Source organism: Cucurbita pepo, chromosome 4 (assembly GCF_057944985.1).
Source record: "Cucurbita pepo subsp. pepo isolate OVF chromosome 4, ASM5794498v1, whole genome shotgun sequence".
In the NCBI taxonomy this organism is placed as follows: Eukaryota; Viridiplantae; Streptophyta; class Magnoliopsida; order Cucurbitales; family Cucurbitaceae; genus Cucurbita; species Cucurbita pepo.
In genome coordinates this window covers 7,882,586-7,908,516 of record NC_141801.1, presented here as the reverse complement: position 1 = coordinate 7,908,516, position 25,931 = coordinate 7,882,586, and the positions used below count along the sequence as shown (strand labels likewise).

At 33.7% G+C, this 25,931-nt stretch overlaps 3 protein-coding genes and 1 non-coding gene across 7 annotated transcripts; 2 read left to right on the top strand and 2 right to left on the bottom strand.

Annotated features, from left to right (window-relative positions):
* Positions 1-4,373: 4,373 nt before the first annotated feature.
* On the bottom strand, positions 4,374-7,513 carry LOC111792256 (RNA-binding CRS1 / YhbY (CRM) domain protein). Its single transcript, XM_023673612.2, has 3 exons — positions 6,891-7,513; positions 4,661-4,870; positions 4,374-4,575 (listed from the first exon to the last, which is right to left on the bottom strand). Exons 1-3 carry the CDS (start codon positions 7,473-7,475, stop codon positions 4,516-4,518), a joined length of 855 nt encoding a protein of 284 aa, XP_023529380.2. The 5' UTR covers positions 7,476-7,513; the 3' UTR covers positions 4,374-4,515.
* A 76-nt stretch (positions 7,514-7,589) lies between these two features.
* Positions 7,590-7,661, top strand: TRNAP-CGG (transfer RNA proline (anticodon CGG)). The gene has a single exon. It is a non-coding gene; the product is annotated as a tRNA-Pro (tRNA).
* A 3,745-nt stretch (positions 7,662-11,406) lies between these two features.
* On the top strand, positions 11,407-21,698 carry LOC111793124 (kinesin-like protein KIN-7D, mitochondrial). 2 transcript variants are annotated; one of them, XM_023674863.2, is made up of 25 exons: positions 11,407-11,606; positions 11,705-12,077; positions 12,181-12,278; positions 12,372-12,461; positions 12,652-12,704; positions 13,510-13,575; positions 14,984-15,037; positions 15,310-15,369; positions 15,461-15,539; positions 15,634-15,701; positions 16,295-16,351; positions 16,437-16,541; positions 16,890-16,994; positions 17,163-17,270; positions 17,370-17,501; positions 17,590-17,769; positions 18,289-18,429; positions 18,755-18,895; positions 18,962-19,081; positions 19,182-19,232; positions 19,410-19,457; positions 19,621-19,767; positions 20,116-20,868; positions 20,957-21,086; positions 21,165-21,698. In XM_023674863.2, exons 2-25 carry the CDS (start codon positions 11,734-11,736, stop codon positions 21,248-21,250), a joined length of 3,216 nt encoding a protein of 1,071 aa, XP_023530631.2. In that variant the 5' UTR covers positions 11,407-11,606; positions 11,705-11,733; the 3' UTR covers positions 21,251-21,698. The 2 variants fall into 2 exon arrangements, with proteins under 2 accessions (XP_023530631.2, XP_023530634.1); XM_023674866.2 differs by lacking the exons at positions 11,407-11,606; positions 11,705-12,077 and having other exon boundaries at positions 12,376-12,461.
* A 1,722-nt stretch (positions 21,699-23,420) lies between these two features.
* On the bottom strand, positions 23,421-25,157 carry LOC111793676 (B-box zinc finger protein 20). 3 transcript variants are annotated; one of them, XM_087123090.1, is made up of 4 exons: positions 24,706-25,157; positions 24,322-24,439; positions 23,971-24,218; positions 23,421-23,876 (listed from the first exon to the last, which is right to left on the bottom strand). In XM_087123090.1, exons 1-4 carry the CDS (start codon positions 24,889-24,891, stop codon positions 23,559-23,561), a joined length of 870 nt encoding a protein of 289 aa, XP_086979216.1. In that variant the 5' UTR covers positions 24,892-25,157; the 3' UTR covers positions 23,421-23,558. The 3 variants fall into 3 exon arrangements, with proteins under 3 accessions (XP_086979216.1, XP_086979217.1, XP_023531436.2); XM_087123091.1 differs by having other exon boundaries at positions 24,007-24,218; positions 24,706-25,156; XM_023675668.2 differs by having other exon boundaries at positions 24,002-24,439; positions 24,706-25,155.
* Positions 25,158-25,931: the final 774 nt, after the last annotated feature.

Genomic DNA, 25,931 nt, shown 5'->3' with positions numbered 1-25,931 from the left:
TAATTCAGATATCAAATTGAGACGTTTCCCTTAAAAATCCGAGCATCATATTTGTCATTTCTAAGTTTCAAGCAATTCGTGGTAGAATTGCACCCGAGCCATTCAATCAAGCCTTGATCAAGTTCGATTGTGGATTCTAAGTTTCAAGCAATTCGTGGTAGAATTGCACCCGAGCCATTCAATCAAGCCTTGATCAAGTTCGATTGTGGAGTGATTCAATTTAGAACAAGGTTTCCAAATTTTTTTTCTAGATCTTCGATGGTAATCTAATTCTAGCTTTATCTCTTGGTTGATCCAAATTTCGTATAAGGAGATGTTAATTACTTTTATTCAAGGGTTCTTGCTTCAAGCTTGGATCGTTGGGCTGAGGATTAGGGTTGCCTTATCACTTACCATCTCTCATTGACCTGAAACTTAGTCTACATCCAGCTTACAATAGAGTGACGTATAATTAATGAATAAAAATTGATTAATTTAATAGTTTGTAAAGTTCGTTTTATAAAACCGTAAAAAATAATTATAACATTTAAAATCATACGAATTAATTCTAATTTTTTTTCAAAACTATCAGAACTATAAGTAAAAACGCTTGAAACAAATATTGATATTAAATAACGTACCGCAAAGCGATTTATTAGTCTTTTACTTTTAAATTTTCGAAAATATATGGACTAAATTGAATATATATTATAATTTAATTTAGATTTATCAATATTGGTTTGAATATTAATATTTTAAAGGAAGAAATCAAATATGGAAGTTTTTCTTAATATAATGTTTTATTATATAATTAACGCATAATTCATTTAATAGGAAATTGATATAGTATGGCTTTTATTTATTTACCTTACAAATATATGTGATTAATAATTAACAAAATAAAAAAAAATTGTTGACGAGCAAAAAATACTTTACCTTATATGAATTTTGTAAATAAAAATAATGTTTAGAATTTTATAAATTTTAATTATTATTTTTTATTTTATTTTTTTTTATAAAAAATACATCAGTTTCCATATATAATAACATCATTTTTAGAAAATAAATTACTATGGATTCCATAATTAGAAATTTATGAAAAATAATTTCTATATATAATTGGTTATTAAAATTTTTTTTTAAATATATATGTGAGTATTTAACATTTTTAAAATTAATAAATATATTAGGAAATTTTTTTGACAATAATTACTCACATTTTTTCATTTATATTATTTTATAGGGTATATATATATATAGATGTGTGTGTGTATGTATATATATGTATATATATGTGTATATATGTATATATATATCTATATATGTATATATAGGTGTATATATATGTATATATACGTGTATATATATGTATCTATATATGTGTATATATATATGTATATATATGGGTATATATATGTATATATGTATCTATATATGTATATATATATATACACACACATATATATATGTGTGTGTAGGTATTTATATATATATATAAGTACGGTAAAATTTAAATCAAACGAAAATAACAAAACACCACCACTAATAAAGGTGGTGTGTTCAACTTTATAACAAACGGGAAAAAGGGTTCGGGATGCAATTACAAAACGAAATACAAAAGATTCAAATACAAAAATGGACTGACGTTCAGGAACGACTCCCTTTGTGAATAAATAGCTTTCGAACGCTACTCCACCTCGACCAACAGCCTACAAATACATGACGAAAAAAGAGAGGTTAAAGGGGTGGGTATAAAAATACTCAACAACCGACTTACTTATAGGCTCTTATCGCATCGTTATCCTTAGGTCTTATTCTTGGTTGTAGGAAGTTCAAGCTTAATCTCTACTGTTACGTGAGTATTTAGGGTGCCTCAAAGCTCCAAGTAGCTCTCTTATCTAAATCTTTGAATCGTATCTTCAAGAGTCTATATAACCTTTCTGCTCTTTGATTTAGGTACCTTGCTTTACTTGTGCAGTGAATGTCTGATGTCCTTGGTTGAAGGACTATCTCATAGAACTCTCTATCGTGCCTGGGATTTCGGTGGTGTGTATGTAACCAAGGTGTTTCACTTGTTGTCTTGAGTGTAACCTCTCTCGGCAACTATCCACACAAACATATGATGTGTCAGTGTGAATCGAGGCCAATAACGAGAAAATACAAGGGGTTGACAGTATAAAAGAGTGTTGCGTTTAAGAAGTGGACGGTCCATTTCGTCACCACTTTGTGTAAAATCGTAGATGGGTATGTGTTCCAATTGTGTAACATGGAGGAGATGTGGTTGTGCTTTTGCTAAATTCTATGAAAGAGTCTCGAGAGTCCTACTCCACTGAATCGAGATACTTTGATATGAACCAAGACATCAATCATGCAAGATAAACTTCAAAGAATATGTGAAGAAAATGCATGTCACATTAAAGAAGAATTAAGCTTCATTTATTCTTGAATGGTTACAAATTTTGAGTGGATGATAATCTAGAGCTATGGTGATTTCTTATTCCTCGGGAGTTGTGGGTATTATTTACATGGTTCTAGTCAATCATATTCTATAGCACGGGAAATAATATTCTATATCGGCTTTCTTATTGCTTTTGCTGTCAAATCACCAATTATACCCTGACATACATGGTATCATATACATTACCGATCTTGTATGCTTCTAGCTGGAATCTTATTAAAAATGGGAGCACATTGATTAGTTCGGATCAATATGGAATTATTATCTCATGCCCATTCTGTCTTTTCACTCGGGTTGATCTTAGTAGGTAGGCATCACTCAAATAATTTACGTAATTTCAACATCTTCGAGTCAAAGTAATTTAAAAAAAGAGAATCGTTTATTACTCCGTCTCATATGGGTTTCATAGTTATAGGAATTTGTTGTGTGAGCCATATATATATATATATATGACTCAATTGGAAGTTTTGAATTAAAATAAAATTTTAACTTAATTTGGATTTATAAATATTCTACTGGTTTGAATTTCAATATTTTAGAAGAAAAAATCAATTATGGCATTTTTTTTTTATAAAAATAAATGTTTTATTATATAATTGACTTTCTTAAGCATAATTCTTTTAATAGAAATTTGATATAGTATTTTTATTTATTTACCTTGTAAATATATTTGATAACTAATTAACAAAGCTAGAAATTGTTGAGCAAATATTATGGCTTATATGAAATTTAGAAATAAAAACAATGTTTAGAATTCTATAAATGGATTAATTTAATAGTTTAATTAATTAATTTTATAATAAGTTCATAAACACTAACACTAAAAATGATCCGTTTAATAAAAAACTGAAATTTTCGATATTAAATATAACTAAGAAAAATATATTTAATTTAAAGGGTGTAAATTAATATTTAATATATTATACCTATCAAATAAAAAATAGAAAAATATATTTAATTTAAAATTAATGTATTAAAAATATTAGGTATAATAAAATAATTATTTTGTTTTTTTTTTTAAAGCATATTATTTACATTTTTTGAATTTTTAAATGAATTTTGTGAAAGTTTTTTTTAGAATTCTTTTTACTATTTGTAATGGCCCTAAAGTCTTAACATATTAACCTAAAGTTGTTACCAAGTATGTTATGACGATGGTAGCGATTTTAGATTAGCAAAAATCTAAGTTGCTACACTTTCCATCCATCGTTGTTCTCATCGAGCTTGAAAGTAAATGATTTTAAATACTAAGTTTTATCAAAAGTTGTTTAAAATGTTTTGATTGTTCTGTGTGTTTACCATAGTTTCTGGATAACTGTTAGGATGAGGAGCGTATATTTTTTTATATTTTTGTTATGTACTTCAAACTAATCATTTTTATTATTTTTGAATTTCATGATCTACCTTATATTTATATTCTTACATTTTTTACTAACCAATTCGAGAGGTGTATTTAATTGTTTTTAGTTTTATTGCACCGTGTAAAAGGTTACAATTTTCTCTGTTGTTGATGAATTTATTTTTTTTTATTTTTTTTAATGATTATAGATTGATTTGTGTTTATTTGTAAAATTTTAATATATTTTATCTAAAATTGTATCGAATAATTATGAGTTGGGATAAATAAAACTTCTTTAAAAAAAATAAAACTCAAGACCCAACGGGAGTTTTCAGGTTAAGTTGGGTTACCAATTCAACCATCCTAAACTTTTGGGGTTGGTCCAAAAAATTGTTTCAACCCAACCCAACCCAACCCAACCAGACGATGAACACCCTCTAAGTTTAATAAATAGGTACCAATCCTAGCTCATGTGCATACATATCCAAGAGATAATTATATAACTCGATGTATTTGATTTATATTTGGTTATGCATATTTTAAGCTCTTACTACTAACTCACACAGACACTATAATCTTGTTTAAACTCTAAACCTGTGAAACGAAAGCAGAACAAAAGCCTCTATATTGATGAACCAAATAAAAACTAGTGGAACTGCAACATTTAGAACGGTGTAACAAAAAACTTGCATGGATAAAATTTCAAAATAAACCTGTTAGATGTGAATTCTACTTCAGATCAAAACCTGCTGCTTCCACGACGACCTCGGTTCGAGCTTCTCGGTGTTTGTACTTTATTCTGCATGAATATGAGTATTAGAATTTAAGAAGCAAGAGTAATTCATTCTGAGATAAGATCAAGAATGTCAATCCATATACTTTACCTGCAAAAATAGTTTCACTCGATCGGGTTCTTTTCTCACATACATTTTTCGGGCACGTCGTTTTTCTTCCTCTGCTTTCATTTTAGAGATGCTGGGCCTATAAATGATAACAGTTCTCCCAATTTTGCTCACTACCACAGACCCTGTTGATTCCTCCAATTGCTTCACCACATCCTCCAGCTCCCCTGGACAGTTCCCCAGAACTTTGATCTGTGTATCCAATGGTTCAATTTTTTTAATTCTACTTTGGTCTAAGGATTTTCTAATATTCGACATTTACGTGGAATGCAGAAATCGAAGCCATTAGTCAAGTTCGCATACAGAAAACTAAACAGGATTCGAGATGCCAACATATTCGTCTTCACAAACAAGATCCGATCAGAAAAAACAGTTAACCTTAGCTTTTTTTTTTTTAATGGACTATCATTAAAAAAAATTAGAAAATACAAGAAAATACGCAAAACCAACTCCAAACAAAAAGAGTCAAACTATATCGAAAAGGGACTTAATCTAGCACGATGAGACCTAAAGGCTAATTATGCCTTTTGAGTCTTCGAAGTCCCGGAATGTTAAAAATGTAAAAAAGGGTCCTAATCCAGCCTATCCTTCGTCTTATATCCGTGAAGTTGGGGCGTATTCGTCATACCAACCATGTCTTGAGGAAAATTCTTTGAATTCAAATTTTATTGAAGAAAGAATGTTGTAAGAGGCTTTTGGTGCCTTCTAATCAGCAAGTTGCCTCTTCATCCGTTGATGACCCTTCACTTACCCTCCACCCTCCATGCCAGCCAATTTCGGTTCACTTAGTGAAGCCAATGGTGTCGAGTTTCATGGAATTCCTTCACTGGTTCATGACGAAAGTTGTGTCAGTGTTCACTTTTGCCAAGCTCTGGTTGGTTTCTCTAAGGATTTTGGTGTTTTGTTTCTTCTTTCAAGTGTTTCAGCTTCGTTTGGTTGCCTGTTTGAGGCTTTAAGCTTTGGTTAAGGCTGCAGTCTTTTTGGTGCAAAGGTGTTTTTGGAGCCCTTTTTTCACAGTTTGATAGATATTCATACCATTGTTTGCTTTTGAAAATCCATTTCACGAGCTTTCAATTGCATTAGAGGAATTTCTTTCAGTCTCTTCTCTAACGCAAGGGAGGCTTTTTTATATTGGTTTTACATATGGTTTGGCTTCAAAGGTTCTTTCATTGGTTTGATCACTGAGTCCTCCAGATTTCATGCTTCCCATTGGTGTTCATCTAAGACTCCACAATGGTATGATATTGTCCACTTTGAGCATAAGCTCTCGTGGCTTTGCTTTGGACTTCCCCAAAAGGCCTCAAACCAATGGAGAGAGTATTCTTGATCATAAACCCTTGATCATTACCTAAATTAGTCGATGTGGGACTTTCATCCAACACCTCCCCTCGAACAAAGTACACCTTCCCTTAATTGAGGCTCGACTCCTTTTCTTTTGGAGTCTTAGTCATTTTTTACTATGCCTTCGAGGAGTCTCGACTCTTTTTTTTTTTTTCTTTTGGAGTCCTTTGTTCGACATTTGAGGATTCTATTGGCATGGCTAAGTTTAGGGCATGGCTCGATACCATGTTAGATGAACACGACTCTCCACAATGATATGATATTGTCCACTTTGAGCATAAGCTCTCATGGCTTTGCTTTGAGCTTTCCCAAAAGACCTCAAACCAATGGAGTATTCCTTGATTACAAACCCATGATCATTCCCTAAATTAGCCGATGTTCATCCAACACATCTAAGTTTTTTTTCGTTGGATTCTCTTTTCAGATTCAATTTATTTTGGGGGTTCTGATCCTTTGTTTCATTAATTCATGATAAGTTTTGTTTCTTGTCAAAAATAAAAAGAACAGAGTTTTCACAAAATGTCTATTCGCCAAACTGTTCATCCACACTGCAGTTGATCAACCCATAAATTTTCTATAGTAGCTCTAAACTACGTTTCAACAGAAGAATTTCATTTCTCCAACAAACAATGTAATTGTTTTCCTAACTGCGAACAAGCACTTTAAGTCCAGAATGCCATTTCTATTCAAATTGTTCAAGAAGAAGAGGAGATAAAAATTGCAAAGACAATTGAAATTCACAGCACTGGTTCCCCTAAAATGGTTGCTATATGAACCCTAATTCTTAAACCATATAGACTTTACGGATATCAAATCAGCCAAGAAATAACTCGATCAAACAGAGAAGAGAACATTGAAAGAAACAACAAACCTTGAGAAGCTCGTTGGCTTCAAGTGTCTCGATGAAAGAAGTAGCCAAGCCAGGAGTGACGCCAGACTTCCCCACCAACTGACTCTTCAGCTTCTTCCCCAAGCTATGAGCGTACGATGCCAACTCTTTCTTCTCCTTAACCGTCAAACTCGGAATATTCTTCACTTCACTTCTACTCACCACCGCCGAAGACGAGTCCGAAGCCACAGCAGTTTCCAACCCGTCCTCAACGGTGTTGTCTTCCAGTTCGAAATCTTCGATTTCAACTTCATCTTCGTAATCACTTTCGTCGTCATCGTCAATTACATCGTCGTCTTCAAATCCGACCGCAGAGGTATCAGAAATGGTGGAAGAAAAGGAGCGAGAGAATGAAACGGATGCTGAGGGACTAAAAGACCGGGAACGGTGAGGAGATTGGCGAATGAGGAAGATAGAACTATTGGGTTTAAACTGATGGGAGCAAGCGGCTGAGATGGCGGCGGAGGGTCTAGAGAGGAAAGTCGAGAGAGAAGAAGGAACTGACCGGAGAAGAAGAGAGTGGATGAGGTGAGAATGAGAGGGAGAAGACATTATCGAAGCTCCCATTTTCGCTCCTCCTTGTTCCTGGCGCCTGAAACTGATAAAAATTTGAGAACAAAAATATCAGATAACTTATTATATTAAATATATATTAATAAAAATTTGAAACCGAACATCAACGGGTGTTTGGTCTAGTGGTATGATTCTCGCTTCGGGTGCGAGAGGTCGCGAGTTCGATTCTCGCAACACCCCTGTTTTATTATATTAATATCTTTTCTAATAAAATAAAACCGTTTTTTCTCTTTTCTTCAAGACTAGCTTATTATTAATTTTAAAATATATATTTTTACAATTTTATATACATATATTTATTTTATTTTGTTTAATTTCATATTATTTTTCTCACGGTTTATTCTCAACAATTTTTTACTATTTAATTTTTAAATATATATATAGAAATTGAATTACAAATTTTAATTAAATATTTAAAAATAAATAAATAAATGTTTGTTTTTGTTACTTTTACTAAAAAAAAATTAATACATGACTCGATTCAATTATTTAATAAAGGTTGTTTAGGTTGAAAATTTTTACAATCTGAATAACTGAGTTCAGTAAAAAAAAATGTCCCAACTCGATTCAATCCAAACCTCGAAATATTTAGTATAGTTTTAAATAAAAATATTTTTCCAAGAGTCATCAAGTATATGATAAGAATAATATGTATTATCAAGCACATATAATAAGAATAAAAAAATGCAAAACTATATAGTTGTGGTATATAATTACTTTACTATATAGTTTTTTGGGCCCATGAATGTGGACAACCCGTCCTCCTAAGAGCCCAAAATAGAGAAAAAGGATGACGTGGTCCTGTCTTAAACGGGGCCCACCTTCCCACGTGAAAAGCCCACCTCACCACAGCTCATCGCTTCCTTTTCAAGTAAAGCCTCCCATCCCTAAGGCCCTCTCAATGCTAAGAAAAGTCATTGTCTACCCCTTTTTAAGGGTTAGATTCCTCCAACTTTAGTAAGCAAATAATATTGGTAATTTATTTGTCGATTGAGTTAATCGACCTAGTTTGATAATGTTTACTCGGGATTGTTAATCTGATCATAACTCAGTTGCTTGAGATATATTTTCGAGCAATCAAGAGGTCAACGATTCGAATCTCCTACTTCTGGTGTTATTGAACGGAAAAAGGGTGAGACAAAGTCCGTTGATATTTATAATATACGATCAATGCTTATGTAGTTAAAGTAGTTTGATAATGCCTACTCGGGATTGTTAATCTTATCATAACTCAGCTACTTGGATATTTTCCAACAATCAAGAGGTCAGCGGTTCGGATCTCTAACTTCCAATGTTATTGAACTGAAAAATGGTGAGACAAAGTCTATCTAGCCACTTTTATTTGTGACAAAATTTTGGAATACAGTTAGAGGTTAGAGGTTTGAATTTATTATTCCCTGTGTGGAAAAAATGATGGGTTGACCTAGTTATTGTCATTGGAGTCGATGAAAAAAGTTGAAAGACTTCATATTATGTAATTTCATATATCAACGACGAAGCTAGATCGAGTTCGAGCTCATAGCTATGTTTCACATGGGGCCTAAAATGAGGGAATCTAGAACTTTCCTTTGCTCAAGTTTGTGGGTGAATTAGTAATAGATTTTTAAAATTGTTCTTATTTTCCCATACTACCTAATTTAAATCATGACGGTTTTGTTGGGTTAGTTTTGTAATATCCCATATTGGTTGGGGAGACGAACGAAACACCGTGTGTGGAAACCTTTCACTAGTAGACGCGTTTTAAAATCTTAAAAGGAAGACCGAGAGAGAAAGCCCAAAGAGGACAATATCCGCTAGCAATGGAACTGGGTCGTTACAAATGGTATCAGATCCAGGTTCCAGGCAATGTGATAGTGAGGACATTGTTCCCTGAAGGGGGTAGACACGAGGCGGTGTGCCAGTAAGGATGCTGGGTCCAAAGGGGGGTGGATTTGGTGGGGATCCATCCCACATCGATTGGAGAAAGGAACGAGTACCAACGAGGACGTTGGCCCTAAAGGAGGGTAGATTGTGATATTATCCCATATTGGTTGGAGAGGAGAACGAAAACAACATCTATAACAGTGTGAAAACATTTCTGGTTATCCTAATAACACAATATTTAAAAAATAAAAAAATAAAATATTATTGTAATAAAGTTTTAATATGAAGGAGAGGTTGTTGGTTAGTTAAAACAAACCCATCTTGATTTACGTTGCTTTATGCCCACAACCAAACATTTTACCAATTTTAATTCTCTATTTTCAGCTCACCCTTCCTAATCCCACCATAGAGTGGTTAAAGGGTTTTTCTTTTATTTATTTATTTATTTATTTAAATTAATATTAAATAATTTAATAATACACTTTTTTTTATATTAATTTCTTAACCTTTTATTTCATAAATTTCTAAAAATATTCTCTCAAATAATTTAGTTTTTAAAATTTTGTATTAAAAAAATATTTTACTCGTTTATGTAGCGAGTAATTATTTGGTTCACAGTCGTTTTTAAATTGCATGTTAAAAAATATTTTACTCGTTATTATCGTTCATGTTTTGGTTTGTTTGAGAGTTAGGGACCCTTTTTAATAAAACTCGATCAGGGGTATTCACGTCATTTAGCTCTCTCCGCTCCACTAATATTGAATGGTGCATGAAAGTAGTGAAGAGAGGCTACATTTATGAGTAATATTTCTTTTTTATTCAAGTCAATGGTAATCTTGTTTTCGAAAGAGTGTCTCGACTTGCTTAATAGTACATAAACTCGAGCTGTATGAAGTAGAAACTCGTCACGTATACGATTTGGAAGACAAGTTCGGGTTTCGAATTTCTACCTAATTACGTCACAAAATAAGGATTTTTTTTAGGATTCCGTGGATGAAGTTATGTGTAATGTAGCCAACTTTTTGGTTGGCTAATAATTGAAATTTTAAAGCTGTATTTTTAAGAGATTAATAAACGGAGTAGTACGGCGGCGCGTGGGAGTTGATGCGGCGGGGAATGTACAAAAAGACGAAAGTAGCCCCACGTGTGGCTCTGGAACATGCTTGTACTGTCACGTTACATTTGCCCCTCCAGGTCCTAAGTGTAAAGTGCGGGGTGGCGGCCCCACAATCACATGGTACTGGAAACTCTCCGCCGTGCACCTCTCCCGTCTCTCTCTCTCAGTTACATTCTTTTAATTTTGTTAAATTGAATATTAAATTTTATTATATGTTACCATTATATTTCGATATATACTAAATGAAATAAAAATAAAAGAACTATTTTTTAAAAGTACGGTAATATAAAACAAGACAACGGTTTGAAAAATATTATGACCAACCTAAATATTAGTGACCTAAGTCGAACAAAATTCACAACCTAACTCAATCCAACCAACCCTCTATAACGTCGATTGGGCTGGGTTAGGTTAAGTCGTCGATTTGTTGTTTTTTAATTATTTAAAAATTAAAACTTATTTATAATACGATCAATAACTAAAATCTTATAAAACTCAAATATCAAATATTCACAAGTCACAACTTATTACAGACATGGATTAATGTCAAATATTTTTAATATTCACAATAATGGTAAAAAATAAAGTTAAAAAATATCAATTAATTAAATTAAAACATTTTAAATAATGTTGAAATTCCGTTTCTTTTCAGTTCATTATTTTCTATAAATTAAAAAAATAGAACAATTTCACTTCATTTGTAATGTAATAAAAAAAAAAAAAAAAAAATATATATATATATTTAAAAATTAAAATTCGTATTAAATTTAAAAATAAAACAACTTCACGTTTATTTTCTTAAAAGTCCTTTTTTTTCTCTCTATTTCAAAAACAACCCCAGTTGTCCGCCACGTCATCCCGCTTTATATATATATATATATATATATATAAATTAATCAAAATTTAAATTAAAAATTTTAAAAATATAATCTGTCTCTCTCTCTCTCTTTCACTATCCATTTCTCTGTAACGCCCGCTGTCTTAAAGAAGACGAAACAATCTCTAACTTCTCTCTCTAAAGTCTTCCATGGGAGGTAGCTTAAAGCGTTGAACAAATTATTAGCACAGACAAAAGAGAAGAAGAAGAAGAAGAAGAAGAAGGAAAAGGGATTCTCAATGTTCTTCGCTTTTGCTTGTGCAACCATGTGAGTTTTCTGACACTCTTTTTTCTTGCTTGCTTCTGATTCTTATTCTCCTTCTTTTTTTAATTTTTAATTGGATTTGATTTGCATTTTGCTATCAGAGTCCTCACTGACTTGTCTGATTCAGTCTATGGCGTCTTCGTCCCGAACGCGGAGTAGTTCGCCGTTTTCTCATCGGAAATCTGTTGCTTCTTCTTACTATTCGAGTCCATCGCCCAGTTCTTTCACGAACGGGAAGATGATTCCTCGACCTTGCTCGAGTTCGGCGTCTTCGCATTATGGAATGGGCGGTGGATTTGGTTCTCGATCAATGGCTCATGGCCGAGGGGTTTCGGATTCAATGCACTATGGAGGTGGAGGTTATGGTGATTGCTCGCCGGTTGGGTTTATTTCTGATGATTTGATTGCTGAGCCTGTGGATGAGCTGAGGAATGGAGATAGCATTTCGGTGACGATTCGGTTTCGGCCTTTGAGGTAAGTGGAGAGATCGGAGGGTGTTGAATCTGATCCGTGATTGATTTTAGTGTTGGTGTTTTTGCGATTGATTTGAGTTTTGGTTTCGGGCTTATGCTTGCAGTGAGAGGGAGTTCCTGAAAGGGGATGAGATTGCTTGGTATGCGGACGGGGACAAGATCGTGCGCAATGAGTATAATCCGGCCACGGCCTATGGATTTGGTACTCATTTTTCAATTTGAATTTGGATTAACGTAGCAGCAATGTATGTTTTCGTGTTTATAACATCGTGGGGACGGTGTTTCTCTGTGGCAGATAGGGTGTTTGGACCAGATACGATTTCACAGGAGGTGTATGAAGTTGCGGCCAAACCTGTCGTCAAGTCAGCGATGGAGGGTGTTAATGGTGCGAAACGTTTCACTGATCCAGACATTCTTTGAACTAAACAACATCATAACTCGTAGTGTCGTTAAAGTTTTTATGTAAGATCATGGAAGAATTATTAGACTGATAGAGATAATTCTCGATTTCTAGGAAGAGAACTTGATTAAATCTAACAATTGAAGGATCTTATAAGCTGTTTTCTGTTATGCAGGAACTGTATTTGCTTACGGTGTGACAAGCAGTGGGAAGACGCACACTATGCATGTAAGTACGATTCTTTGGCATCATGCCCACATGTCTAATCTTTTTGAGAGCGCTTTTACAAAAATTATTCGAGTTTGATTTGCCCAAAAACAGAGTTTGTTAATTGCAATTATTATGCGTAGAACCCTGGACTGTTTGATGCCAAACCAGATTATAATAGTTCAGCTTGTTGTAACCACTAACTGCTTTGCTAACCGTTAATATTCATGTCCTTATAAGAGCCTTATTAAGAGTTTGAAGCCGGAGAGATGATGAACCCTAATTTTCTTGTTGAATCAACAATAGCATTTGATTTTTTCAGCCTCCAATTTTGGGCATCTGGTGTTAATTTATAATTGTTGGTTAGTTTTGAGGGCTAAATGCTAATTACACATATATTAGGGTTTCCGTTTTAATTCAGCTGGAAACTACAAAAAGAGACTTTCAAAAGTGAGTAGTAACACTATTTGACATTTATATTGAAAGATGCTTAGTCATGAAGCAATTGTTATTAGATTATTTATTTTTTCAGTTACGCCATGTCCAATTTTTTTGGAACTAGAAGTTGGTGTTAGATTTGAAACTTGATTGGCAGAGAGTGATGAGTTTGGTTGAGAGACACATGGTAATCTGCCTGACAGCCAATACGACATTGTTATGAGACGATTCAATAAGTTTCTCTTCCTCGCTTTTTCTACCATGGTGTTATCTTTTTTTTTTTTTTTTTTTCTTAATACTTCCATACCTCCCCCAATGATAGCTTAGCAGACCTTATTTTGGTGCCTTGGTAATGTTATTGATTTGCTTGTCTAAATAATTTTCACAGGGAGATCAAAACTCTCCAGGTATCATACCACTGGCTATAAAAGATGTTTTCAGCATCATCCAAGATGTAAGTGTCCTGGCATAATGAAGTGAGACATTGAATAGTATTATCTTGTTCTTTGCCTTGTTGATGTCTTTTTAATTATGTTCTCTTAATTTCTTGATAATTTTTTTTCATAAAACTCTTATCTTGTGGGCAGTTATTGTTGTTCATTAATATGCTTAACATCATTTGAGTTCTAAACTGCTAAGTATTCTTTTGGTCGATGTTATAGTTTTGGTAAATTCTTCTTTTTGTGCTCTGGTTTTTGAAAAAAAAAAAACATTAATTTTGTCTTTAAAAAACTTTGGCTTGCAGTCTTACAATTGCACAAAAATATTCACATTCTGTAGTTTGTATGTAGTTTATCATCTGTTTATATTGGTGGTTGCCAAGACTGAGCCTACTGTGAAAGATAGTAGGCACGTAATGGCTCGTGGTCATGACTCCTCCGTGATGAGGTCTACTCAAGTCTAAAAGGGCCCGATACTTATTTCAATCAGTTTTTCTGAGAAGTAAATGAAAAAGTATAAAATGTGTATGTTACATATATGTGTGTGTGTGTGTATCTCTTCTATAGCATTTTTAAAATCTTGTATATTTTAGAAATGAAAAAAAGCTTAGAAGGAGGGGGTCAGTGTGGGATGAGTCCTTCCGAAATTTTTATGCTTTTGTCGGGTGGGCTAGCTAAGGCATAAGTCAGTCCTAAGGAAGTACTTAATTCTTTATCAGAAATAATAACATATTGCAGAATTTAGTACAGTCATTATCCAAATAACAATTGTTCCCTTTGCTACAAATTTTACTCCTGAATAGTGTTAGATATTTATTATATCTTAGTTATAATAATTAAATTATTGAACCTGTGTTAAATAAAATTTCAGACGAGCTACCATGTTTGGATAACAAATGTGCAAATTTACCACTTTAATTAAAATTATTTAGCTTAAGAATCAAGTAAATTGTGAAGTTGTTGAAATCCTTTTGATATTTGATGGGCTAAATTGTCAGTCGGGTATTATCCATTATTTCTTTCATGGTTATCAAATACATGTATCCATCTTATTTTTGGAGAACGGTACGTCACAAATTCGGGGTGGGGATTCAAATCTACGGCCTCTTAAAAGAGTTAGAGATGCTGCCTTAACATTGAATAAATACATTTATTTATATACCATTGAATAAATATTGATATTTATGAATTGATTTTTGCTATTCGCATAAACTATGAAGGAAAGATTGTTATAAATGAAATTTTTTTTGCATGCCTTTTGCTTTACTCTAATTAACCCTTTCTTTATTAGCTTATTTTTCTTACTAGCTTCTGCATGATATCGGATTATATTTATTTGTTACAAATTTAATAATCCCGTTTATCTATTTAATTTTGTGAATATTTGACCGTATAGATGAATGTGGTTGTTTTTCTGTGTAGACTCCTGGAAGGGAATTCTTGCTTCGTGTATCTTACCTTGAAATATACAATGAAGTAAGTAATTCTATACTGAAAAATTTTAGAGCTTCAGTGATTGATCATGTCTAGATTCTTATTTTATCTTTTAACTTACCGCCGAGTTCCATTGGCGGGTGTAAATGTAGTTTATAGCCTATATAGTTCAGAGTCGAAGGATATCTTGTTTTTATATGAAAGGAATATAATTTTGGCATCCTAAACAATCATGTACAAACTGCTAGTACTAATAGTTCCCCAAATCTTCAAAGTTACTGGACTCGTAATCATATTTGGATTCTTCATACCAGGTGATAAATGACTTGCTAGATCCAACAGCCCAGAATTTGCGTGTTAGGGAAGATGCACAGGTGCTTTTCTTACTTGTCCTCATAGTTATCACCTTGTAAACTATTTTTGCTTTGTTATAATTGTACATTTTATGCTGCCGTCATCAATTAGGGCACTTATGTTGAGGGTATAAAGGAAGAAGTGGTTTTATCTCCTGGACATGCTTTATCATTTATAGCCGCGGGAGAAGGTATTTATTGGGATCTTCTGCTTCCACACCATTTCTCTTCTCATTGGGCCCTTTTGTGTATATGTGGTTTATGGCTAAATGTCTTAATTGGCAGAGCATCGTCATGTTGGATCAAATAATTTCAATCTTTTTAGTAGCCGGAGTCACACCATCTTTACGCTGGTAAAACTAATGATTTCCTTGTTGTTGGAGTATCCAATTGCTTGCTCTTCAGTAAATTTCTTTGCTATGGTTTTATTTCTATTTCAAAATGAAGATTGTTTTCCATGATTTAAATTGCTTTCTGCAATGTGCATCTAGACGTCACCTCTTTATGTTACCAATTATAAACTTTTGGGAAGTGCATTTAGGAACTCCAAACTGACAATCTTGACCTTAGTATTTGGCCCCTTCCCCCCCGATTTTAACAACCTATTTGTGTTATAAAAACAATTAGTTGTGGAATTCCGAGTTCAAACTTTTTTTTACGAATGGATGCAAAGATATGTACATTGATACATATTTTAGCATCTATGCTCGTAGAAATGTACACACATATGGTTTATGCCAGTATACATTTTATCAGTACATAAATACATTCATAGAAACATGAATTCTTACATACCCAAACCAAATACATACATTCCAATAGACATGCTCACACACAGAGGTGCAAAGAGGCATGCTTATCAGATTTTGTGGTTGCTTTCACTCTCTCGTGCATTCTTCCCCATCGTTCTGCCTCTGTAAACTAAGAGTGCAGTATGCTCTTGCAGATGATTGAAAGTAGTGCACATGGTGATGAGTATGACGGTGTCATCTTCTCTCAGCTTGTAAGATCGGACCTCTCTCATTCTGATATGTAGTGCTACTAAACTTGAATGTGCCATTCTGATTAATATTAACTCCATGCAACAGAATTTGATTGATTTAGCTGGGTCAGAGAGCTCAAAGACCGAGACTACTGGACTGAGGAGAAAGGAAGGAGCCTACATAAACAAAAGTCTTTTGACTCTTGGAACAGTAGGTGCCCTTTTATATGGCTTTTTTGTGTTGATTAAATATTTTTGCACTCTTTCCCTAACAAATACCACCGTACAATTAGAATTTGTATCATCCTGATCCTGCTTTAGAAAACCAAGGTTTGCTTCACTATCTCTTATCATTATAGTCTTACGTGCCTGTTGTGTTAAGGATCCATCAATTCATCCATCCATTCATTGCAGTTGGCGAGTGTTAACTATCGAAATGCATATAAGTTTAATTTTCATAAATTTCATGAGAATGTTTGTACTTCTGTGATATTGGTTTCCCTTATGTAGGGGATACCTCAAGATGGAAGTAATTTATATATTTGGTTGCACTGTGAAGGTTATTGGGAAATTAAGCGAGGGGAAGGCATCCCATGTTCCTTATCGAGATTCTAAGCTTACTCGTCTTCTACAATCCTCACTCAGTGGTCATGGACACGTTTCAGTGAGTATTTGATTTAGAAACAGCTTTTTTGTAGTGCATGCTTCTCGTAGATGGAACTTATAGATGAATCATCTTTATTTATTGTCATCTGCTTTCCTTTTACTTACCTTGAATATTTATGCAGTTAAACTTGCCAACTTCCTTTTGATTTACACAAATTATCTTCAGCTTATTTGTACAGTAACTCCTGCATCCAGTAACATGGAGGAAACTCACAATACATTGAAGTTTGCTAGCAGGGCCAAACGAGTTGAAATCTATGCCTCGCGCAATAAGGTTTATTGAAGTTTCTTTTCAACATGAAGTTAGAAGAAAATGTTTGTTGATCAAATGATTTTTTACACTTTTCTGAACTCTTCTTTATTGCATTTTCAGATAATTGATGAAAAATCTTTGATAAAGAAGTATCAGAGAGAAATCTCAACCCTCAAGCAAGAGCTTGATCAGTTGAAAAGGGGGGTCATTGTTGGTGTTAATCATGAGGAGATAATGAATTTGAGGCAACAAGTCTGTGTTTTCTGCGCTCATGTTCGGTGGTTCAATTACTAATTTCTGAATACTATTTCAATTTGTTTATTCTTGTATTATTATATAGTTAGAAGCAGGTCAAGTGAAAATGCAATCAAGATTAGAGGAGGAAGAAGAAGCTAAGGTTGCTCTCATGAGTAGGATTCAGAGGCTGACTAAACTCATACTAGTCTCTTCTAAGAATTCTATTCCTGGATGTTTGAGTGACGTTCCTAGTCATCAAAGGAACAAATCTTCTTTTGATGATGTAAGTTTTGTATATAATTTTTCTTCAACTTACGTATACACATTTACTTCTCTTGTGATTGTCATTGCCATCACAAATGTGAAGAACTTACAAATTCAGTGCTTAGAAGATCCAAGATGAGCACTCTCATCTAAGATTGCCTTGTTCTGCACATTAAACATTTTTTATGGTCTATGACTGGAATCCATGGTTGTTCTGCCTCCATACACTTTTGCAACGACAATTATTATTATTATTATTATTATCATTATCATCATTGTCTGTTTTTATTTGGATAAATTACAATTCAAATTACAATTTTTGTTAGTTGTGCAGAATAAAAAAGTGTTCAGTTAGTTTTTTCTTTTTTTTTTGCCATGTTTCAAACATCTAATAGCCAACGAAGCAGATACAACTTCCATCACTGAATTTTTGGTCCCGGGGCTTCTTTTCCTATTTCTAAGCGACTGACATTTTGCAGTTCTTACTTCAGTTTGAGAATAATAAATCTATTGCTCATCTTTCAAATTTCCTTTTCAGAAGTTTGAGGTCCCCCAAGAATTGCTTTCCGAAAGCGAGAATCAAAATGATCCATCTTCAATTCTTCACTCAGATGTTTCTTCAATTCAGTTGAACGGTGAAGGCTTACCAGCTGGTAGTGTAATCACTGGATCAACTAACGTGAGTGAAATTATTGGTGCTTTAATCTCTCTGTGATGTGTTACATGTTTATGAGTTTCTCTTCACAAATTAAATATCATACAGAAAGCTTTTAAGTTTTTTTTTTTTTCAATTTTCATCAGCGCAACAATAGCAGTTTACAATGTACTCAATTATATCATATCTGTTTATCCAGCGATGAGAGCTCACAAGGCTTTTTGCCGGTTTCTTGTTTTTTTTTTTTTTTTTCTTTATCACGTTTTTTTTTTTCTATTGAAGGTTTCTCGGTTTTCTTAGAGAGCTATGAGCTATGAATTTTAAAATGATTGTTTATATTGTACTGTAGGACGAAATGTCAATGTCAGATCAGATGGATCTGCTGGTCGAGCAAGTTAAGATGCTTGCTGGAGAGGTTGCATTTAAAACCAGCACACTGAAACGCCTGGTTGAGCAGTCTGTTGATGATCCTGATGGTTCTAAAGTTCAGGTATAGTTTGTCATGAGTTTTCTTTCTTTGCTGCATTTTTAATCATGTTTACGTTCCTTCATCCAGATCCAGGACTTAGAACATGAAATTCAAGAAAAGAAGAGGCAAATGAGGGCTTTGGAACAACGCATTGCTGAGGGTGACAAGTCTTCAGTTTCTAGTGCATCAGTGGCTGAAATGCAGCAGGTGGTGCTTCCTTGAGCTCATGACCTTCCTTCAAGTACTTCAATTTACTTCTATTAGAAATTTAATTAGGTTTTTTTTTACTGTTTTTGTATGGTTGCAGACTGTTACAAGATTAATGACTCAGTGCAGTGAAAAGGACTTTGAGCTGGAGGTAAATTTTCTGAGTTATATTAATTAAAGGACTTCGATACTGCAATGTTGTTCAACTGATTGAAAGGTTGATTTAATGCATGCTGCTGGTCCAATATATCGTTAGTAGGATACACGATCACCACACCCCAGATAATTGCAAAATCTCTTATCTATTTACTTTCTTCCCTTGATTCAGATCAAAACGGCAGACAATCGTGTTCTTCAAGAGCAATTGCAGAATAAGGTTTGTTGCCATCTCTTTTTGTTCCCTATTTTCCACTATATACCTGTAGTAGAAAATTCTTCGAGCATTTGTATTTGTTCCTTAATTAACAAGCTTCCTTCTCATTGTTCCCCCTTTGTTTAGTTTTGGAACATCACTTGTTTCCATATTTGTCTGCTGGCAGTGTGCAGAGAACAAAGAATTACAGGAGAAAGTAGAACACTTAGAGCATCAGTTGACTTCAGTTACTAGCAATAAATTGCCAACTTCATCTGAACATTGTCTTCCAGAAAAATATATCGAAGAATTAAAAAAGAAGATTCAATCTCAGGCAAGGCTTTTCACTTTTGGTTGACTACTCTAGTTGATTTGTCGATACTGATTCTTGATGCTTTCTCTATAGTATTACTGCCATGATTGGATGAGACCGTTGATAGTTTATAAGGATGAGTGGCTGTCCTGTATGCTTCTGTACAACATGTGACTCGTTTATTCTGTATCTTTGTTTCTTTAGTCTATTATAGAAAGTAATGTAACCTGTATATGTTGTTTCCCTTCTCAAAAAAAAAAAAAAAAAAAAAAAAAAAAAAATGTAACCTATATGTACATATTTGCTGTTTTATTTATAACTTGGAGAAAGGGATGTGTCTTGATTACTGAAGCTTGTTTATTTAAGCAGGAGATTGAGAATGAAAATCTGAAATTGGAATCAGTTCACTTTTCAGAAGAAATAAGTGGGTTGCATGTACAGAATCAGAAATTGGCAGAAGAAGCTTCTTACGCGAAGGAGCTAGCCTCGGCTGCTGCTGTTGAGTTGAAAAATTTAGCAGCTGAAGTCACCAAGCTCTCCTTGCAAAATTCAAAATTAGAAAAGGAGTTATTGAGTGCTCAAGAATTGACACACTCTAAAAACACACAGAATAATTATGGTGGGAATCGTAAGTATAGTGACGGTGCGAGACCTGGAAGGAAGGGGAGGCTCTCTGGCCGATGTAATGATGTTTCAGCGGCAGCCTGTGACGATTTTGATTTTTGGAATCTTGATCCAGATGATTTGAAAATGGAACTTCACGCAAGGAAACAAAGAGAGGAAGCCCTTGAGGCTGCTTTAGCCGAAAAGGAACTTCTAGAAAATGATTACAGCAAGAAAATGGAAGATGCAAAGAAAAGGGAGGCAGCTCTTGAAAATGATTTGGCCAATATGTGGGTACTGGTTGCTAAGTTGAAGAAAGAGGGTGGAGGTGGAGCTATCTCAGATGTTAAAAGTGATGCAAGGCAGGATTCTGGAATGGACAATATTGTCGATACAACAACGACAAATGATAATGAAACTCTGACCATCTCTAAAGAAGACACTGATCCTGTTGATGATTTGAAAAAACCTGAAGAAACTAGTGAGGAAGAACCGGAACCATTGGTTGTTCGCCTAAAGGTATGAATTTTTTTCAGCATCAGGTGTGCAATATGTTTTGATCATTCCCACCCTTCATAGAAATTCATTTTAGTGACATACTTTTCAGGCACGGATGCAAGAGATGAAGGAAAAGGATCTCAAGTGCCTAGGAAACGTTGATACGAATTCACACATGTGTAAAGTTTGTTTCGAGTTGCCAACCGCAGCAATTCTTCTTCCATGTCGACATTTTTGCTGTAAGTTTTCTTAAACCTTCTAAAAATACCCCTACATTTCAGTTCCAGATTCTAATTTCCGGCTTTCTGAAACTGCAGTATGTAAATCTTGTTCACTTGCATGTTCCGAATGTCCAATTTGTCGTACAAAGATTGTAGATAGGCTCTTTGCGTTTACTTCTTGACATGCTGATACATGTCCTTTTCCCACAAGGTAACTCATACTTTCCCTTCTATTCCATCAACCTCGGCCACAATCGACATTGCCTGTCGTGATCCGAAACCTTGTTCATCAACTCGTTACTGCTTTACTGTACCATCAAACATGCAAAAACCTGTTTTACTTCAGTTTTATAATCATGTACTGGCAGGAATTCAATATTCTCAACTGCCTGCAATCTACCATACTATCCAGGACGAGATTCTTTTATTAGTTTTGCTTATATGCAACTGTACAAAAGGTACATAATTATTGTTTATTGTGTTCAAATCTTTGAGAGATGTAAAATAATACCAAAAGAGAAGATCTGCATATTAAAAAATTCATCTTTGAGAGATGGAAAGCTTTTTTTTGGCTTATTAGTTGTTTCAAACTTTCATTTTAAATATGCAACTACTTCTCTTTTTACCTTCTGGAGAGAGCCCCAGTCCTTTTCTCTCTCTATATATATATCATTATCATTGAATCATTCACATTGTGCTTGTAGATCCAATTCTCTGTTCACTGCATGTCAGATTGGAAACTGGTTTTTGTTTTCTTGCACAAAATCCACCCTCTTCGATCTGAATATTTGGGTTTTAGTTTAAATTTAGTTCTATAGTTTTGAAAATTATAATTCGTTCATAGGACTATTTATGAGATTTTGAATCAGTAGGATTAAGTTCTAATTTATATTTTGGTTGGTTTTGATGGACTTTAGAGCTGTAAATTTAAGGGAGGGACAACATAGGGTTGCAGCTTGCAGGAATATTGTTGGGAATTTATGGGTTACTCTGAAAGAAGCATTAAATGCAACGGAGGTTTAAAATTCATAAAAGAGGAATCTGAAATGGAATTGGATTTGTTGAATATACTGTGAAATTTTTGGGTAATTATTTCATTCACTCTGACCTTATTTCAGAGGCTTAAATCCCTCCATTTTTTTAATTTCCAGATTTATTTTGTATCTCAAGTTTTATTCTAAAAAATTCCAAATTTATTCTATTTTCTTAAAAAAGTAACTATTTTGGTGATGGTAGTTTTTTTTTTTTTTTTTTTTTTTTTTTTTTTTTTTTTTTTTTTTTCTGTACTTGAATATTTGATGGAATAATGATAAATATTAAAATAATCATTTTTCTGTAGTTCAAGGATGAAGATGTATTTCTTAAAATATAAAATAAATAAATAATGCATATTTTAAAATTTTAGAAGTTTCACTGAAGTGAATTTTTAACTCATTTAAAATATTTAAATTTAGTTATACTTACAATAAATCTTCATATTTGCTCATATTATCTATCATTCTTCCAATAAATTTTGAAAATATAATTTATTTATTTTTTTTTTTAATGAAAACTATCATTATTATTGAGATTTTGACTAAGTTCGATTAAACCAAGATAAAGAGCCTCACTAATGATGAAATATACGAAAAAGGGCTAACGGTGAAAGCTAATATTGAGATTTATTACCAACACAAACTAAAATAAAATAAGTTCAAACTATTGAGATTTATTAAAAACACAAACTAAAATAAAAATAAGTTGAATAGAGTATTTAAACTAGTCTTTAAGCTATTTTATTTAATTTAATTTGTATGTAACTTTTTTCTCACTCTTTCTAGAATTTTATTAACATTTATAGTGTGAAAAAAGAATGGTGGAGGAATTCATTAGGATTATTAATATTATAGGTGAAAATATTTAGTTTGAAAGCTTACAATGATTGGAAGCAATTATCGAGCCATCATTGCAATTTTGCTCCATGTATTCATGGTATGATGATTTGAATACTACATGGACAGCAATTTTGGTTAGTTTACTCACGAACCATCACACTTAAGTTCCATGAAATTATTCTATTATTTTGTGTTGGATGAAAGTCCTATATCGACTAATTTAGAGAATGATTACGAGTTTATAATCAAAGAATACTATCTACATTTGAGTGAGGCATTTTGGGAAGCCTAAAGTAAAGTCATGATAGCTTATACTAAAAAATGATAATATCATATCATTGTGGAGAGTCTATTTTAAAATTGTTTTACACTCAAATTCAAATTTGTTAAAAGATATTCAATTTTAGTATCAAAATTGAAGAAGTAAATAACACTTAAATGTCAAAGTGTGTTGTTTTATGAAATGGGTAAAAGAGAGTGAGAAAAGTGTTGATGCTAATTTTAGTATAGGAGAATGTTCCCAAACACATGGAGTTGCTTTAGTTGCCGAATCAAACCAAACAACCGAAGAGATTTTGATTCCATTCTCATCATAAAATCATTAATCACTCTAAATTCAGCAAATGAAATGGCAATCCAAAGAGTGGGAGTAAGGTAAAATATGCAATTCAGCAGCAACAAACAAAAAGTTAGTTTCTGTTTGTTTTTTGATTTTACCAGAATTGTTTTCAGAGCCGAAGTTGCTGATAATCTTATCAGCCACCGCCATTTTTTCACCTCTACAAGTTTTCATGGAGATTCCAACTCCATTCCAAAATCCAGTTTGAGAAAATTTACCTACAAATTCCAAGGTGTTGCCAAATCTTTCGATGCCTAGTGATTCCTGTTGCCTCTCCAGATTTTGGTGCCCAATTGCCAGAATTTCGCCGTTAAACTATACCAATCCAAAGTAGGAACCATCAGAAGAAGAAGAAGAAGAAGAAGAAGAAGAAGAAGTGTGAAGCAAATATGGAAGTTCATGAAAGTACTCTCAATCTACGCAGAGGGCGTACTGCAAACCTTACAGAAACGATTGGCAGCGGCGGTGGAAGGATCGAGAAACTCCTCCACGCACCATCCCGGCAATGTCTCCAAATATTCCGATATGCTGCTAGTCGAGAACGAACCTCCGTCGCTTGCTTGGCCGTCTTCGACCTTGTAATTACTTGTCGACGGAGCAGCTTTTTCAGCGGAAGGAGAACTCGAGGTTTCGTGCGCGGCCATTTTAGGGCTCTTGCTGCAAGCGTGGGAGCTTCGAGTTTTAACATCCATGGCAGCATTGTAGCCATTGGAGGACGAAGATGTTTGATACGAAAAAGAAGTCGAAGAAAGCTTCACACCTGTGAGAAGAAATCGATTGTGCTTCTGCGTATGTTCGTTCGTTCCGTGAATCGAAATGTCGCATTCTCGGCAAAGAATTGCCCTATCTTGTTGACAGAATACGAGCGCGCGCCGTTCCTACATACGAAATCCGAGATCAAAATCGATTTTAATTTGAAATTTCAGAAACAAATAAGAATCCTCTCCGCCAAATCATTCAAACTCCAAAAATCGAAGAAACGAACGAGATCAGAAACCGACGAAAGAGAATAGATATTTCCAAGAAAGGTACAAAAGAACGCGAAGATTCTCTGCAACATTGATTCGATTTTACAACAACCTCAAAACAAAGAATCAAATCGCACAGCAGCAGAAACATTTTCCAGAGCCAGAATAAAAAATACCTGACAGATATCGCAAAGAGGAGAATCGATTTTGATAGGCTGAAGTAGGGAGAATCTCGAGTGCTTTCCAGCGAGCTTGTTAGCGCGGTGAACATGGAGATCGCAGCCATGGCAAAGAGCGGCTTCATCAGCAGAGCAAAAAACAGAGGCCTCAGCTTGATCACAAACATCGCAACGGATCTTCATGATCCTTCCTTCCTTCCTTCTTTCCTTCCACTGAAGAAACCGAATCTTGTGTTGGCTCGATTTCACCTCTGAGCGTTGCCTTTTCCACAAGGTGGATTTAACGCGAAGATGGAGCCAAAATATTATGGGCTCTTCGCCATTACTGGACAAGACAACAGCTAAGATTGAAGCTCTTTATTGCTTTCTGACATTTTAAGAAAAGCTCTAGAAAAATCTGCCATGCCCCCCCCCCCTCTCTCTCTCTCTACTTTCTCTCTCTACTCTGCTTTTTCTTTTCTTTTGTTTTGAAAATAATAAATAATTATTTAATAAGAATTATCTCAATTAAAAATTTTACAGTTCAAATAATTAAAATATGTTTATAAAAATTTATAATTGGACTCAAATACAATTGTGAACGGTCTGTTCATCTAATATGGTATTAAAATCATGCCCTAAACACAGCTATGTCAATAGAATTCTTAAATCTGACTCCAAAAGAAAAACGAGTCAAGTCCTCGAAGGCATGGTAAAAAAATGACTAAGATTCCGAAAGAAAAATAGTCGAGTCTCGATTAAGGGAAGACGTACTTTGTTTGAAGGGAGGTGTTGGATGAAATACCGTCATCTAACATATCTGACTCATAATTACTTTCGGTTATGATCCAACAGAATTTATCTCGACTTTAACAATTTTATGGAATAATTTATTAGCCAACAACTTTCGAGTGCCCTTATGAGCTTTTAATTTAATGCTAGGATTTTATGGTATAAATAATAATAATAATAATAATAATAATAATAATAATAATAATAATAATAATAATAATAATAATAATGTAGTTATTTTTGTTTGTAGATATTTGTGTAAAAGGGGAAGTGGGAACCACCTCATCAAGATATTAACAACTTTAAAAGCTGCGTGTAAATATCTCTCTATTTCAAGGTTGGTACACAAATAACCATGGTTACCTAACCATCGTCCATACTAAAAAAAAGTCGTTCTTATATGTTTAATAGATTCCTAAACTTTAAAGTGTCTCATAAATATATTTTATTAG

Coding starts and splice junctions, on each gene's coding strand:
- LOC111792256 (XM_023673612.2), bottom strand. CDS start 7,475: ATGGGAGCTTCGATAATGTCTTCTCCCTCTCATTCTCACCTCATCCAC. Junction 4,871..6,890: donor AAGCCAACGAGCTTCTCAAG/GTTTGTTGTTTC, acceptor TTGGATACACAG/ATCAAAGTTCTGGGGAACTG. Junction 4,576..4,660: donor GAGTGAAACTATTTTTGCAG/GTAAAGTATATG, acceptor ATATTCATGCAG/AATAAAGTACAAACACCGAG.
- LOC111793124 (XM_023674863.2), top strand. CDS start 11,734: ATGGCGTCTTCGTCCCGAACGCGGAGTAGTTCGCCGTTTTCTCATCGG. Junction 12,078..12,180: donor ATTCGGTTTCGGCCTTTGAG/GTAAGTGGAGAG, acceptor TTATGCTTGCAG/TGAGAGGGAGTTCCTGAAAG. Junction 15,370..15,460: donor GTGTTAGGGAAGATGCACAG/GTGCTTTTCTTA, acceptor GTCATCAATTAG/GGCACTTATGTTGAGGGTAT.
- LOC111793676 (XM_023675668.2), bottom strand. CDS start 24,891: ATGAAGATCCGTTGCGATGTTTGTGATCAAGCTGAGGCCTCTGTTTTT. Junction 24,440..24,705: donor CTCTTTGCGATATCTGTCAG/GTATTTTTTATT, acceptor TTTCGTATGTAG/GAACGGCGCGCGCTCGTATT. Junction 23,877..24,001: donor CTGCCAATCGTTTCTGTAAG/GTTTGCAGTACG, acceptor GGATTGGTATAG/TTTAACGGCGAAATTCTGGC.